Below are 17,795 nucleotides of genomic sequence, written 5' to 3' on the forward strand. Positions count from 1 at the left end.
ACTCAATTCTAAATCTATATTCTTTACTCCCAGTTAGTTTTAATTTTTAATAGCTTGAATACCATTTCATGTGGGTAATCTAAGACCTCAGTCTCCTTCTAAATGAAACTCAAGATATTCTCCCTTCCTTTTAGCCAATCCCTTCACTGTATCTCACTTACAATTTTTTCTTTTTATTACTGAAGTATAATTGACATACAATACCTCATTTCACTTTTTAAATGTCTGTTAATTGTTAGCAGACCTCAAAGTGAATTAGGTTCAAAACCATGCTCCATTTACTTAAAAATAAAGTTATTTCATTTTACTCTAATTATAGTATGGTAGCAGATTGTTATAGAAAATGTAGAAAAATCAAAGAGAGAAAATTATATCATCCAAAGATAGCTCACCATTGTTAATATTAACATTTAAAAGCCTTCATCATTTTTAACCTTTCTCTCCCTTACTTTCTTGTATAACTGACCAACTCGCCAAAATGCTACCACATCATCACAATGTCCCTTGCATCTGCCTCATTCTTTCCATTTCTACTGCTACCACACAGATCCACGCTCTTTATCAACAAGTTCACAGCAGAATTAGTGAAATAATATTCTAACTCCTATCACTTCCTCTAGTACATTGGTTTTCATCCTTGGCTGTATAATGGAATCACCTAAAGAAGTTTAAAATACTAGTATCTTGGGGTCCACTCTCAGAAATTCCAATTTTATTGGCATGAGGTATGGTCTATACTATGGGAATTTTTGTGCAGCCATGGTTACAACCACTGTTCCAGCATACAAGTTTTCAAATTAAGAATATCTGGGTAGTCTGATAATCATATTAAGGTGATCTAGAGTGGGGATTAAATACATGCACTTTTTACAGGTGATTTCATTGCAGGTCCCACAGACTACTGCTCTAATCCAAGACTTCTCAAACTTTAATGTGAATATGAATCAACCTAGAATCTTGTTAAACTACAAATTCAGACTCGGTTTGTGATGAGGCCTGAGATTGTGCCTTTCTAACAAGTACCCAAATGGCTGAGGGCAGTGACAGTCTGAGGACCATTATCTGGGTAGCAAGGCTTTAAGAAACACTCCTTTAGAAGAACCCCTTTCAATCTATTCTACATTACAACAATTAGGCTAATCTTAATTTATTTGCTTTCATAATAGCACTTCGCCAATCAAAAAGTTTTAATGACTCAATTTTCTATAAATCAATCCCAAATTTTTGACCTTGGCATTCAGTATTTTCTACTTAGTATGGCTTCCATCTTCATTTTAAGGCATCTTCTTATCAAACCTCTGCAAAATACTTCAATATGCATGTTTGAGACCTAGAACAGTGCTTCTCAAACTGTAACATGCAAACGAATAACCAGAAGAACTTGCTTAAAGCATTCCTGGAGTCTACCCTCAAGAGATTCTGATTTGGAATCTGGAAGGAAGTCTGGTGAGTACAAGAATTTGGATTTATAAGAAGCTCCCAGAAGTTACTGATGCTACAGGTCTGAAGGCCACATTTTGAGTAGCCTCCTCCAGATACTTTAACCAAAATCTTTTCCATTCAAATATTACCACTACCTATGAAATCTTCTGGGATAAGTAAAATTAAAATGATCTCTGCTTCTTTTCAATGCCTGTAACGGTTACTGCCTAAATAATTTATATAGCTCTCAGCATCATAATATTTTGGAGGGAATAATGAAATCATAACTTTCTTGATTAAAAATTAGAAAACTGAGGCCCAGACAAGCAGTTACTCAGTTGCTGAGCTGAGACTACAATTTTAAAATTCTTTTTACAACAGTTTTAAAACTCCAGGTGCTAAAACCACAATATAATGAAGTAAAACTCTTCAGTAAGACTTGTGAATGATTTTTATGGCTTTTCAATGAAGTGTGAAATGCTCTGATAGCTGCCAAGTGTCAAACAGGCCCTGTGGCTGTAAAGCGGAGTGTGACTTACCACCTTTGGTTTTCTAGTGACCTTTATTTGATCTGACAATAAGTAGCTACACTTAAAGCTTTGAATAATCAAGTAGGACAAGGATGCACTGAAAATATCTAAGATAATACTTCTTTAAAAAAATGCTTTTCACAATGAGTTGAAGCACTAACAAACACAACAACCACCTCTGGCATATCAACCATTTCTTCAATCACTATGATAAGTGAAGCACCAATATAAATAAAATGAGGCCCAATGATGAGGCTTGCTCGAGGGAAGTCTGCCAAGGGGAGAAAAATCACTAAACTTTTAATTGGGCTATGCTAATAGACCTAACCTGTCATTCTTTCCCCAAGTCTCTCTATTCTAAAGTAGAAAAACAAAACTCAATGCTAAGAAAAAAAAATATTACTTATAGTATTACATTCCTCTCAGATTCACATTTTAATGGAATTCCATTTTTGTGTGCTAAGCATCCATTACCTAGTTATTTTTTAAGTTCTTTTATACTTAAAGCATACAGGACTTATTAGATATTGATAATGTCATTTTATATATTTAAAATAAGCTTCTGAAAGTATGCAGTCATCTTTGCTTTCCTTTCTCAATTCTTAGTTTGTGTAATGCAGGGATCCACTGCAAACCAAGGTCTGTGGGCCAAATCTAGCTTGCTGCCTGTTTCTGTATAGCCCACAAACTAAAAACTGTTTTTACATTTTTAAATGTCTGAAAAAAATCAAAAGAATATTTCATGATATATGAAAGTTATAAGAAATTCAAGTGGGAGTATCCACAAACAGTTTTATTGGAACGCTGCCATGCTTTTATATACTGTCTATGGCTGCTTTCTGGCTACAGTGGCAGAGTTGAGCAGCTGCCTAAAATATTTACTATCTGGGTTTTCACAGAAAAAAGTCTGCTTACCACTGGAATAATTCTTTGAAATATGAAAAAATTAAAATTAGAGTGACTTTATTTATAGTTTGGCTTAATAAACGTTTAACATATAAGCATTTCAGACAATTGCAGTCCACTCTTCTCTGTGTTACTTTTATCTCATAAGTAATTCTGAATGATTAATATTGTGAAACTCCAGATTTTCCTATTTAAGAAAGTTCTGAAAAATATACTAAAGTGAGGGTTAGCTATAAGTACTCATTGTTAGAAGGTGGCCAATAGAGATAAAAAGAAGAGGCTGGCCAAAAGAGACAAGGAAGTGCTCTATTCTGCAAATGAGTGGTATGAGTTTAATGCAAAAACCAAACCAAAACAAATCAAATCAAACCAAAACAACCAGTCTCAAGGTAAATCCAGGTAAACTAGATATGCATATAGTGGTAACATCATTAAGAGGAACAAGGCAGTCAGGAGCAGGTGGGAGGGGACAGGGAAGACTGGTTGGAATATCCGTATGAGGAAGTCAACTGGGCAGCAGTATAGCACGAGGAACTTCAGGGCTAGATACTCTACAATGACTGTTATCTTCAGGGATGTTAGCAAACTTTTAATTGCTCCTGATTCCATTTTACCTCCAAGGATGAATGTTGGTGGGTTTGTTTTCCTTAATAACAAGGGCTCCTGATTACTTTAGACCCACAAAAGGGACAGAAATGACAGGTTAAATCAAATGTTAAGGTAAGCAAAACAAACACTGATTATTACACATTACCAAGACACGGACTTCACCATGTGGAATATTTTTTAAAAAACACAAAGTTTTACCTCTACACAGGTTTTCATCCCTGAGGCAGCAGCATAGTGCAGAGGTGTATTCTTTTTGTTGTCAACGGCATCAATAGCTGCTCTCTCATATTCGCCTTGGTCAAGTTTTGCTCCTTTCCATCTTAAAATCATCTGCAGACAATCTGCTCTTCTAAAATCATCTTCTGCGGGGCGTGCTAAGCGAGGATGAAGGGCTCCTTCAGATATCATAATTTGAGGTCCCATACACAACAAATGCATAGATGTTTCATTATGCACATTCCGTTTATTTGGATTTCCATCTCTACCGAAAAGAAAGGTCCTAAAATGGTAAAGGAAAAGGATGAAAATGAGTTTTTTCCTACCTTGAAATAATACATAGAAGATACAATTAAAAGGTGAACTCTACTTCTAAGCTGCTAATCCAATTTCTATTGAAGTGTTCTTTCACAATAGGTTGAATGACTAACCCTCACAGTTATATAAAAAAAACCCTCCATTCTAGAGCAATAATACTGAAAAAAACAAGTTGAATATCTTTACAGAATTTGCTAATAAAAGAAGAGAAAAAAGGACAGAAAAAAAAAAGAAAGGGAAGGAAACGGAAAATGAGGGAGAAGTAAAGAAAAAAGGAAGATGAGAAGAGGAAGGGGAGGAAGAGGAAAGGAACAGAAAGGAACACTTCCAGCCTAATAAGTCAAATAACATAAACGCCTTAGGGTACATTATTAAACATTCCACACCAACATTTTTCTTTATTGCTCTGCTCTGTTTTATTTCTCTTTAGTACATATTTACTCAATAAGGATGGTGACAATATAAGCAAAGCAAGTAATGCATAAATCTGGGAGTAAATTTCAAATCTAGGAAAAATTTCTCTACCTGAAAGTCATCAGCTAGCCTTTGAAAGAATAAGGCACATATTTACACAATGTAATACTTTTGAGGGGAGTAAGTTGTGGTTAGTTCTAGAAGACCAAGATCTAATTCCAAGGTAGTAGCTCTTGCCAATGATAAGTCTAGGTCAGCTGCTTTAACTACTGCCAAATCCAGATCTGAGAGTTAAGCCTAGCTTCTACTACATCCTCGAGCTCGGGTCATAGGATTAATAGATGAGCCAGTTCAGTGGCTCATAACAGGATACTGGAAAATGAACTGGAAAAGACCTGCTAAATACAGTCAGCCTATATAAGAAAACACAAAGTATGAAATGGGCATACAAGTCCCATATCTGAAGATGAGTCACATTTACTTTGGAGGGCTGTTATCATTTGCATTCCTATGTCCCAGCGCAGAATAGCAACAGAAAGGGAATAGAGCCAAACTGTAAAGCCTAGTTACATTTGAATTATTTTTAGGTTAGTTTCAGTGTAAAACACATAGCTCTGACAGAAAAAAAAATAAAAGAAACAACAGTATCTGACAACTTTGGAACAACTCTGTTCTTATCATTTAAGACTTTAGACAGCTCAGCAGTACAGCTCTTCAAAACTAGCCTATTAAGCTTTCAGCATCCACATTTATTTGAACTGTTCTGAAAGTAAGACATGAATCTCTGAACGAGAAACAAATCAATTATTATTACTTATAATAACTATGCCAGTCTCTCATACTCCTACACTTCCCACTAGGGCAACGCAATCCAAGCCAGATCAGACATCAGAGCACACGTACTGGGGTCTGTACTATACGCAAGTGCAGCAGGCAGACTTACGCTTCCACCCCAAAGTGGGTCATGTCCTAATCCCTGGAACCTGTGAATTACTTTACACAGTAAAAGGAACTTTGAAGATATAAGATTAAGGTTCTTGACATGGAGAAATTATCCTAGATTATCCAGGTGGGCCCAATGTAATTGTGAGTCCTTAGAAAGACAGCAGGGTCAGAATCAGAGAGATACTAAAAAATGCTATGCTGCTGTCTTTAAAGCTGGAGGAAGGGGTCACAAGCCAAGAAGTACACGTAGCTTTTGAAAGTTGGAAAAGCTTAGAAAAGGGATTCTACCTACGAGCCTCCAGAAGGAATACAGTCCTCCCAACACCTTGAGTTTAGTCTAGTGTTACCTTTTCAGACTTTTGATCTCCTGAACTTTAAGATAATAAATTTGCGTTGTTTTAAGTCACCAAATTTGTGGTAATTTGACATAGCAGCAATAGGAAGTTAATAAAGCAAGGAACCCTGAAAATAAGACTCTGGCAGGCTTGTATATCCTCCCTTCTGGAGGAGGGTGGGGGAGAAAGCCTATCACTGAGTGTGAACAGATTGTCCCAGGGATCTTGGGTTCTGAAGCTTTGGAATATAAAACATGCCTCTGGGGGAGGTGGGGAAGATAAGACTAGTTATCTGAGTTTTACAATTTACAGAATGCCTCAGTGGTCTCAAGTCTCATCCACTCCTTATCCCCATTCAAACATGTATCTCCTGGGAGGTAAACCTCTCTGAGTTCTCAGTCTCTACTGGGTCATAGTTTAACTTTGAAGGCTTGTCTTTTAGCCCAGGTCCCAAGTTTCAGTAAAATTTGCTTAGAAAGTCTAAACTGTGCATATTTTCTCTATCGTCCCACACAGCCTCTGATGCCCACAGTGCATGTGTAGGCTCTTCACTGCACACTCTGCTATTTGGTTTTCTAAGACTTGACCTAGCCATCTAAACAAACCCAACCCAACATAGAAGCCTCTTTATACACTAGGCTCCCTCCTCCAGCTGTGTTTGGCTCTTTTCTTCTTTGTCTTCATACAATATCCTAATCATATAAATCATTACACTGTATCAGAGTTACTTTTTTACATATCTGCTCCCTTATCCCACTTAGTTTATAGGCTTCTAAGGCAGGGTATATATCCTGTTCTTTCTTGAATCTCCAATATAGTGTCACACACAGAGCAAATTCATGCTATAATTTTGATAGATCAACTGAACGGATATTACTTTTATAATCTAGTTCAGTGACATGACATTGAGAGTATCTTAAGACAGAACTCTAGATCTCTCAAGCCAGCAGTGTAGTAGACTGGCCAAGAACATGGCATCTGGTATAGACCGCCAGGCTCTAATCCCAGTTCTGTTACTTTTCAGCTATATGATCTCGGGCATTACATATTAGCTCATAACCAACTAATATATAGTTCATTTCCTTTGACCAAGGAAATCTACTCCTGGAATTTATCATAAAGAAAGTAACTTAAAAAATAAAAATCTATAGGAACAATGATATTCAATACATTATTATTTTGAATAGAAAAAATTGTAATCACCTAAATGTCTGGTTATAAGAGAAATGGGAAACATACATCATAGTATCTCTATACAACTGAAAATTATAAAGTCATTAAAAGGTCTATGGATGAATGCTTATAGCTAAAACAAGAAGGGAACACAGAATAATTCCAACAGCTGTCTAAAGGATGCAGGAAGCTGAGTAGTTTTGTTTATTTATATAACCATAATGTTGCTTCATAGTTTACAAGAAAAAAAGGAAAAAACAATTTTCCCTAAGTCAGCAACTGATAATAAAATTCTCAATCACATTTCCCTGTATTTATAATCATTGAATTATAGATTACAGTGAATAACCAAAATTTAAACAGTTTTCTAAAAAATGTATTCAAGATTAAACCTCTTCCAAGAGGCACTATTAACAACAAAAATTTCATTTTCTTAAACATTTAATTTAGAAATAAATTATTAAAAGTAATTCAGATTCTGTAAGATTCTGTATAACCACATTTATACAGCCTTTTCTATCCCGATTTCCAATATATCATTTATTCGCTTTTCTTTTTTTTTAACTTGTGTAATTTTTTTTTTACTGAAGTATAGTCAGTTTACAATGTTGTGTCAATTTCTGGTGTAGAGCATAATAGTTCAGTCATACATATGCATACATATATTCATTTTCACATTCCTTTTCATTATAGGTTACTGTAAGATATTGAATATAGTTCCCTCTGCTATACAGTAGAAACTTGTTTATTCTCTTTTAGCTTGTTTAGGAGACCTCAGGTTCTTATCACTATGGAATTTAACGTAAGTTGGAAGGATGTCAGTTGGTATAGAGAAATCTCTCTCTCTTTCTCTCTCATTAAGCAATTACAGATCATCCCCAATAGAGGGGAGAGATGGTGCGATAATTTTGCAAATGTTCTTATATCCAATCTGTCAGACTTTGATTAATCAAACCAAATAAAGTTGATTATTCAGAAGTTAAAGTATTAAAAACAGTTTCTTTATACATATCAATTCAGGAAAGATTCTCAAATTTATTAGACATAGTACTATACCTTCATAAATATTTTGTACTCAAACTGTAAAGTTGGATATTCTAATTTTATTCATTCACGTTACTACTTTCCTATTATCTATTTAAATTCAAAAGTAGAGGCTTTCTTAATTTACATGAATGTGTAAATAGAATAATAAATATATAATTGATATGTAAGTTTTAGGTAGACCCCTTTCTATAACTATGCCAGTATTTTATTACTTGCATGTAAGGTTAACTCTGGAACAAGAACAGAAGATAACTGGCAGGAAGGTGGAGTAAGGAAAACATTAACTTGGAAAAAACAATCCCTTTCATTTGACCCTAATAAAACATCCAGGAGCCATCTGTTTTTCTAGATTCTTTCACTGTTAATTCTCAAACAGCCAGTTTATAACTGCTACCTGTATTTCTGCTACATTTAATTTCCACTTCAATAAGACCTCATTCTTATTACTAAAATTACACTCTTTCACATCACCAGGAATTTCCTAAGAGCTAAATTCTTGATCATTGGCCTTAATTTTTGTTTTTAATCTGAAACTGCTGGTTACTTATTTATATTATGACCTCTGTATTACCTTGTTTTCTATAAGTACACATTTTTTCAACAGATCTCTTTATTTTTCTTCAGTATAACTTCTCTCTGACCTCAGACTTCTCATCCAAACTTAAGATCATATTTTAACTTCTTAGAGGTCCCCCTGTCTTGCATATTTCGTCATCATCTCATATTCAATTGAGCTCCCCCAAATAACAGTCTTCTCTCTTAGGGCTTCAATTTCTTACCATAACTCTCTTATTCTCCCAGTCACTAAAATATAGATACACCTCAGTTCGTCTGAAATCTCTTTCACGCAGCAAGTATCTTTGAGGAGTTGTTGTTTGCCAGGTACTATTCTAGAAGTTAGGCGTATTGTGAAGAAAGTCCCTGCCTTTATGGGGTTTGCCTACAAGGGGGGTTAGGAGAGGAGGACTGCATTTCAATCCATTTAGATGAACTTAATGACTCCTGAAATATGAGTCAAAAAATAGCAATCAGTAATTAGAAACTCTATTTTAATTCTCAAAGCTTGGGATTAATATACACCCTGATACAGACATGCTCTAAAAAAGAATTTATATTTTATTTGTACCCAAAGACAGGCCTCTTTTATTTCTAAAGAAGCAAAAGAATTATTCTGTAAAATCTAAGAATAAGTACTATTATCCCCATTTTTTACATGATTTTCCCAAGAAGCTACAACTAATGGATTGTATATCCAAACTAGAACATGCTGACTCCAAAGTCTAAACAGTATTTTTGCTACATTAAATAGTAACTATTTATGAATATGGATTTAGTTTCCCAAGAAAGAGGCACTGTAGTATGGTATAATGTAAGCACACAGCACTTAGGTTCAGAGAGAGATAGATGCAAACTAGCTCCCAACTGTAAACTACTCTTCTTTTACCATATTATTCTGCCTAAGAAAAGAGGAGAGTTATGTGTGCTATTGAAGGTACCATAAAGCTAAAGGAAATGTGGATAAAATCAAGGGCTACTCCAAATGAATACTTTACTTTATGGCTACTAGGTTCTTGGTTAGGTATATCTACCTTTGTCTTCCCCTACATGTCATGTGTTAGGAATCCAGCCAAGCTAAGCCAAGGTCTACACTGAAGCTAACAGGCAGGTATACCAAATTAACTGACGCAGCATCAAAAATAATGGCCATCAACTTGTTATAAAGTTTAGCAAGGTTAAATACAGTGAGATATCTGAAGCTATCTAAAACACAAATAATTAACACAGAGTTGCTATTTTATTCAAGGTTGAGGAGTAAATGCTATTTATCCCTATTCTATAAGACATAGTAGTAAGAGAGTAATTTATTTCAAAAATCAACTGATCATTTAAAATAATAATTTGATTTGAGATTTTCTCTGCATTATGTAAATAAATTATGAAAAACAAAAGAATATACAGACTAAAGACATTAGAGTTGTTTATTCTTGGGAAAGGAAAGCAATAAAGTAATCTCTGATTCTAGTACAAGATGTTAAAGACTAAAAAAAAATTATGAGCCACTGATCTCCAAACAATTAAGGAAAGAAAAAGGAAAATATCCAAATGCTTTAGGCCAAAGTTGAAAGTTAAGTATAAAGGAAAAATACAGTAAGTATAAAGTACATGGCCAAATCATAAAAGTAGTAATTAAAAGAGAATATACAGCCACCCTTTCTTTAGGTCTTTAAATACTCCTTTAATAGAATGATAAGCACAGGATGGAGACAGACAGATATAGTCCTTCTTAGAAGAACAAAGAATATTGACCAGGTCAGCAATTTTTTAAACTTTTTGGTTCTGGAACACTTTCACAACATTAAAAATTATTGAAGATTCCTAATAGCCTTTGTTTATGTGAATGTTTTATATATATATATATATATATATATACACACACACACACACACACACACACACACACACACACACATACACACACACACATATGTACAAAAAAAAAAAAAGATATAAAAATAAGTAGATTCTTATTTAAAAAAAAAAAAGTTTTGACCTAACATACCCCCTTGAAAGAGTCTCAGGATCCAGGAGTCCTCAGAACACACTTGAAGACTCACTGGATTAAAATAACTTTCTTATATAGTGTTTTCCAATTTTATAAAGTATATTTTAGTTATAGTATAAATGGTTAAAAATATTTTGCTAGTTTATCTTAAAATATTACCTTAGTAATAATAATAATATTTAAATACATTTACTTTGGTATTCTAAGCATGTGTTAATCATATAACAAGACCTGATACTAAATATTACTGGAGTGTTCAAAATTAGGACGCTAAAGCAACAGTTTTGCAATCTCACTGAAAATGTTCAACTCAAAAAAAGAAAGCCTTAACAGATTAAGTAATCAATAGTTAATCTATTCAGATCATTATTAACTGTCTAGCACTGTATCTGTATTATTTACAATCTAGTGGAGAAGATGAGTTTAATGATAACAGGATGGTTTAAAATCTAAGTTATAGGAACTTCAGAGAAAAAAGTTAATAGGATGGCATTTCTAAAGCTGGGGAAAGCAGGAGGAGAGGCAACTAGTCTGACTAATAACATTATGTTAGAGAATAATGAGAAGTTAGGCTGACTGGGTAGAATGAAGGCAGAAAAAAGAGAGCTTCAGAAGCCAAAGAGAATAATGCAGATAATAGGGTACCGTTATAGTTTTCTCATAATAGAAGGAACACTGCAAAGGCTATACTTTGGCAAAATTAACTTGGACATGAGATTATAAGAGGAAAAGACTTGCAAAAAGAACATTTAGGAGTTAAAATTTTCAGATATTTCAGATATTGGTAGCAGGGGTTTATAAGAGTGTACTAAGCTTGGGGCAATGGGAATGGGAAGAAGTGATTGGTAAGAAGAGACAAGACTTAGTGAACTTCGCATTAGGAGCAGGTTAGGTAAAAGAGAAGAGTAAGGGATAAGTTAAGGATGATTTGAAGATACTTAGGGTTATATAAGTGAGAAATAATAACATTGTATACTAGACAGCATGAGAGACACATAACACATCAATTTAATCGTCCCATAAACTGTATGTGTATCTATTTTATGGGCAGGGAAACTGAAGTCCAGATTGACTAACTTGTTTTGCTAATAAATGGCTTGGGTAGCCCTGACATAGAGGCTTACCTGACTGTAGAGATAAGAGGCTATCATAATGCTGAAAAGCTTAAAGCCTAGAGTCCTCTGCCTGGGCAATCAGTTTTGGCACTAACACAGAGTTCTAACAAGTTGCTTAATCTTTCTGTGCTTGCGATTTCTCACCTCTAAAATGTGGATGGTTTTCTCACCTCTAAAATGCAGATGATAAATGACCTCAAAGAGTTGTAATGAGGATTAAATGAGACAATGCATATAGAGCATTGTTAACAGTGCCAAGGAAATAGTAAGCCCTCAATGTTTGCTATTATTTTATTAGCACAATATCTTATCGTCAACATAGGGAAGACCAGTTTTGGAAGAAAAATATAAATTTCAAACAAGAGGAGTTGTAGGTGGCTTCTAAGCAGGTATTTTTAGGAAATGAAAATAAAAGATAAACGCAAAAATGAGAGGTTATAGAAATACTTATTTTTAAGTGAAGAAATACCTATTTTATTTTTAAGAGGTTATAAAAATATCTACTTGATAAAGCCATGGGCCTGGATAACCTAAATTATTTATAGAATTTTTCTCATTCACAAATCCTGATCATAAAAGTATTTCCTGTGTAATAATTTTGTAAAATTTCTATTTATTTTGTGTAAGAAACTATGCTAGAAATACAAAGAAGGTCTTTTTAAAAAGTTGTAATTTAGGTAGGCAAAGAGAAGATACGCAAAATTATAGAATCCAAAGAGTGTATACCAAATAAGTAATATAAACGAACAAAAAAGAGCCATAGTAGTTCAAAAAGATTGACGTTCCTCTGTGCTGTGACAGGCTAAGATGATAGATAAAGCATACCCAGGACCTTGAAGGAGGAAGGCTAACATTTAGAAAAGAAAGAGAAAGCTGAGAGGAATGGGAAACAGGGATACTCTTTGCAGAAAGAACAATTGAATGAACATGGCAGACAGAACACACATGGCATGTTTCAGGAATACCAAAAACAGCAGCTTAATTTGAACAATAAATTTGTATAAAAAGAAATAGAGAAAGGATTGAAGTTTTTTGTCAAGCTCTAAGGTGCTTTGGATATTGGTTTCAGAATTACATTTCATTGTGCAAGCAAAGAAGTGCTTCTCTTCTAGCATCAGACTTCTGTAGTTGTATAATCTACTTTTAAAACACCTGATTTGTTTTAGAGTCTACTTTTCTATCCCTTGCTTCTTTCATTTTATAAGCTACCAAACATCAAATTTAATTCCCATGTGATTAGGAAGAATCTTCATAAATTTACTGTCACTAATGCTTTCTTGTTGAACAGATTTTTTTTTAAGTTTCCTATTATTTTCAGTTTCAAGAAAATGCCCTGCTTTTAGAAAAATCTTTTCAAGTAACTGAAACCCATTAAAAGAAAGGAAACTCAAATCTGATCATGACTAGGTAAGGCAAACACATTGTTTTTCAATTTAAATTACCTCAGGTACCATTCCTTGAAATTTTTTGATAGCTGACAAGTACTTTTCTAGAATTGAAATGTTATAAACACTACACTATTATCAAGAATTCATACTATGAAACATATTGAAGATCAAAATGCATTTACAGTAAAAAGACTATGTGAACTAACCTCACTATTAAAATTTTCAGTTTAATTTGGAGACAATAAAAAATCATATTTAATAATTTAGGTATATTCAGTTTTAAACAGAAAGTTTAATTCACTGCAATACCACATAACAAGCACATATGTATGCATATATTTTCAAAGGTCAGGTTTTTTCCCCTTTCTCTGATTTGTTATCAACTGGTTTACTGTAATACTTACCCTAATATTCTATTCATTCCATGTCTAGCAGCATAGTGTAATGGAGTATTGTGCTGGTAGGGCTCCCCATAAGATGTATTTGGATCAAGGGATTCTTTTAGCTGAGGGTTGTTTTCATATATTTGGCAGGCCAGGTTTTCATCACCATTGATGAGTGCTTTACGGAATTTGGTGGTTGTATTTCCCATGTTTTGTTTTGTTTTGTTCTGAAAGGCAGTGGCACTTTTTTCTTTTCCCCTTCAGCCACTTTGTGAATACTTCTGCAACATGTTTCACATTCTAATGGAGGAAAAAATTATCAAATTAGATTGTAAAACAATAATCATGAAGCAGTATCCTAAAGAAACATCACAATTAGAAACACTAATAAAATCTAAGAAGCATATGTAAGGTAACAAACTATATTACATGCTACCAAACTTATCGTAATAGCCAAAAATCTCACAATTTTAATACTACCCAAATTAACTTACTAAACTCTAGTATTTTCCCACACAGAAACTGTTAAGGTACCACAGGCTGCACTTTATACTAGAAAAGTTATCTACAGATATGGGCTTTTCAATTTTCTCCTTCACATAGGCAAGAAATGAGCTTGACTAAAATCTATGGTTGAATACACCTAAATCCCCGTATAAATTATGTATAAATCTGACTCAGCCAATTCGTGGGAGAGTGAAAAATGTAGAAAATTTTGCTCATACAAGAACTCCAGAATGTGTTACATTATAGCAAAGGAAAAGTGAAACTGCTCAGTACTTACAAGGACATCAGTGAAAAATATAAATGATTTTTTAAATGTAAATACATAGGACTACATAACTCAGCAAACTAATAAAACTGACTGTAACTAATTATACACAGAACAATGGAAACAGTGTTTATTCTACCACAATATCATGAAGTTTTTTTCCTTCTATTGTAAAACAAGGCTGAAAACATCAAATGTTTATGCATACCTTTTGGAAAGAGGTTATGATAAAGATCACATGGGCATTTACTATTGAAGCAATGTAAGGTAAGTAGGGGAAGAAGGACATGGAACACTTACTGAACTTAGAGTTTGAAAGCTCACATTTGCCTACACTAGTTATGTAATTGTGAGTAATTACTCTCTGAAAGCCTCAGGTTCCTATCTCAAGTAAAGGAAAATGACTATTTCTTAAAGACTTATTAGTGCTACTTTATTTAAAGTACCTACCATATTCCTTGGCTAGTGTGCTCAATAAATGCTAGTTTCATTCCATCCCAATCAATGTTTCTGAATCTACTCTTGAACCATCATCAAAATTAGTGATAAAGTAAATAGCTTACACAAAATTAGGCTTATTCAATTGATGAGTATGGTAGAGGTGAGGGTCTCTAGTGTTGTACTAATTAATAGGAGATAAAACTGAAAGTAGATTGGAGTTAGACTAAGAAACTTTAACTTGTAAAGAACGGATAATTAAAGGCTTTAATGCAGGGCAATGATATGATTATTTTATGCTTTAGAAAATTAACTATTGTGACAGTGTAGAAAACAGACTAGAGGGAGGAAAACTTAGGAGGCAGAATACAAAAGACTTATCATGTTAACCAATTAACTCAGTGGCAGGCTAGACATTAAAACATAGCTAAAAAAAAAAAAAGTTGAAAATAATAAGTACTTCTCCAAAATAAGCTTTGTACAGGGCAGTAGTAATTTCAACAGAAGACAAATTGAAGGACTGAAAAACAGATGAGTTTTTTCTTTTAAGTTTCCTATAGAACAGAAACTCTCAACCTTGGCTGTACATTTAATAACCTGGAAAACTTCAAAGAGTCCCTCTGGCCAAGCTAAATCCCAAACCAATGATGTAAGTCTCTTAGAGGGCGGCACCCAGGCATTGGTATTAAAGCTCTTTGGGTGATTTAAATGTGTACACACCACCAATATAAAAAGTTCCTAGATCCTTCTAGCCAAATATTTTTATATTAATATGATGATGAAGGTGAGAAGGCAGGTTTGGACATCTGCTAAGCCTATTTTAGAGATAGGTGTTCATTACCTACGTACAACAGAAGCACATTTTCTGGCCCATATCTATACTTAGTAAGGTCATTATTTGGGTCTTTTAAAGGTTCTTTGTTATTGATTTTTCACTTTAAATATGCAAATGAAATGCATATTAGAAAGGTTTGAAAACAAAGGAAAACTACAAAGAACTAACAATCTATTTACTGGAAAACAACCACTGTTAGCATTTTGAGAAATACGCCGTTTATAAAGTATGTAAATATGTGTTTGTATACATACATACACTTTAAATATATACATAAATTATATCATACTACATAATTTTAAATTTTTTATTTAGTTTTTCAGGGGGTTGCTGAACCTTTAGCCTAAAGTACTACTCCTTTACCATCTCATCTTGAATGAGGAGCAAATTCTTTCCACATACCATGCTTATCACATTATACTACAACCACATATGGGACATTTTTAGGGACAGCCTAAATTTTTTTTTGGGGGACAGCCTGTATTTTTTCTTTGTTTTCATTGAATCCAGGAACCATATGTTTATACTCAGTGAAATAATTTGTGTTTTTTTATACTGCCTTAGGCATTTTAAGGGTTTATTATTCTTAATGAGAACTCCATTCAGTTTTTTGTATATTTTGATCTATAATCAAATATAAAGGATATCATGTGGGTTCAAAAGGGTCTTTCCTAAGGATTTGGAAACTTTCAGTTGTTTTGGTCTTATTTTTCATCCCTGATGGAATGTAGCTCAAATTATGAACACTGTTAAGAGTTCTGGATTAGATGAATGAGCAACATGTTTTCATTGATTTACATTATTACTTTAGTGAAATGTTCTATAAGAAAATAATTTCTACCCAAGATGTGAAAAAAGAAATATCTAAGAAAGCAAGAATATCTTGCAGATATTTATAATAATAAGATACTTTTAAAAGGTCAGTAATATTCTAAATGTACATTAAATATTACTGTCACTCATGCTGAAAAGCATAATGGCATCTAGAAACTTTTTCGTGGTTCTCAGATATGTTCAAGCCTATTTCATTTTTAAAATTTGAGTTTAATAAGCTTAAAAGGCACTAGGAAATGCATCACTTAAAACAATCATAGCTCCATTCCCTCTCAGATTTATTCTCACAAGTCTTGCCTAGAAATTTACCAGATGGTCCTTTCACTTTTTCATAGCTATAGCTAGCATAACCTGAAGTGATTGTTCCCTCTTTGTTTGAATCAAAGCTTTATGCAGTAATATTTCTGCAACTCCAAGATAAATATATGTATACAACTTCATGAGGCAGGTGATGGATTATCAAAGAGGCAAAAATAATTCATTATTCTGGGCTTCTCAGTTATACAGGAAAATGTAGGCAAAGTTTCAACATCTTTGAATAGTAAAGCACAGCACTTGATAAGTATTTAATGAAAAAAGTAAGAAAAATGTAGCCTGTCAATGGACTCCAAGAAGCTTTCCCTAATGTCTGATTAACTTCTAATTGTGAAGGGTTCTATAACTCTTGCTTTAAATCTTTGTCTCTCCACTTCTCCATTCATAAGTTAATAATCTGCAACAAAAACTCAAGTGCACTTAAATTAATAAATTATTCCTAGAAATCCTATAGAAGATATTCTTCAGAAATAAATTATCAACTCCTAATTTATCAGGTTCCACAAAAGTAAATTATTTTTAAAATCATAATTATGGACTGAAGGTTGACCTCAACAAAATAAACTGATTCTTCATTTAACTAGCAATAAAGAGAGCATTTAGAAATTTGACATCAAACTGGTGAGAGTCTATTGGGAAATCTTACAACTTCCTGTAAAGTTACTTACCACAGCAGCTGGTCTCTACGTACCCCTGCCCCTCAACATATACTCCTTGATCTTAATCCTATTACTTTAATAGATTAAAACATTTTTAAGCCATATTATAGTACATTATAAACAAAAGTCTGAGTGCAAACATTAATTAACACAACTGGAGGTACACTTTAAAGGTCATAAATATACCACTAAAGTGTTAATTTATATTCATACAAATAAAGAACAAGAAAAACAATTTAGATTACTGGATTAAGATGGTGGAGTAGATGGAAACTTGAGCTTCTTTCATGAACACAACAAAATCACAATTAACTGCTGAACAATCACTGATAAAAAAGACTGGAACCTACCAAAAAAGAGCTTCTACAGACATAAAGAAAGAACCACGATGAGATGATAGAAGGGGTGCACTCACAACATACTCCCCAGATGGGCAACTCACAAATTGGAGAACAATTATATTGTAGAGGTTCTCGACAGGAGTGAGAGTTTTAAGCCCCATGTATCAATATGACACACCATATTAACAAAATGAAGAATAAAAACCATTCGATTACCTCAAAAGATCCAGGAAAAGC

General features: G+C 33.6%; 1 protein-coding gene across 5 annotated transcripts in view; it reads right to left on the reverse strand.

Moving 5' to 3' along the window:
• Window positions 1-17,795, reverse strand: part of ANKIB1 (ankyrin repeat and IBR domain containing 1) — a 200,240-nt gene that overhangs the window by 54,790 nt on the left and 127,655 nt on the right. For all 5 annotated transcript variants that reach the window (XM_045519940.2, XM_010959469.3, XM_045519943.2 and 2 more), the window contains 2 exons: window positions 13,386-13,664; window positions 3,666-3,966 (listed from right to left, as the gene is read on the reverse strand). In XM_045519940.2, the coding sequence (XP_045375896.1) occupies window positions 3,666-3,966; window positions 13,386-13,573 (489 nt within the window). In that variant the 5' untranslated portion in view covers window positions 13,574-13,664. The remainder of the gene's footprint in view (window positions 1-3,665; window positions 3,967-13,385; window positions 13,665-17,795) is intronic.

The sequence above is a fragment of the Camelus bactrianus genome, chromosome 7 (genome assembly GCF_048773025.1).
Source record: "Camelus bactrianus isolate YW-2024 breed Bactrian camel chromosome 7, ASM4877302v1, whole genome shotgun sequence".
NCBI classification, from domain to species: domain Eukaryota; kingdom Metazoa; phylum Chordata; class Mammalia; order Artiodactyla; family Camelidae; genus Camelus; species Camelus bactrianus.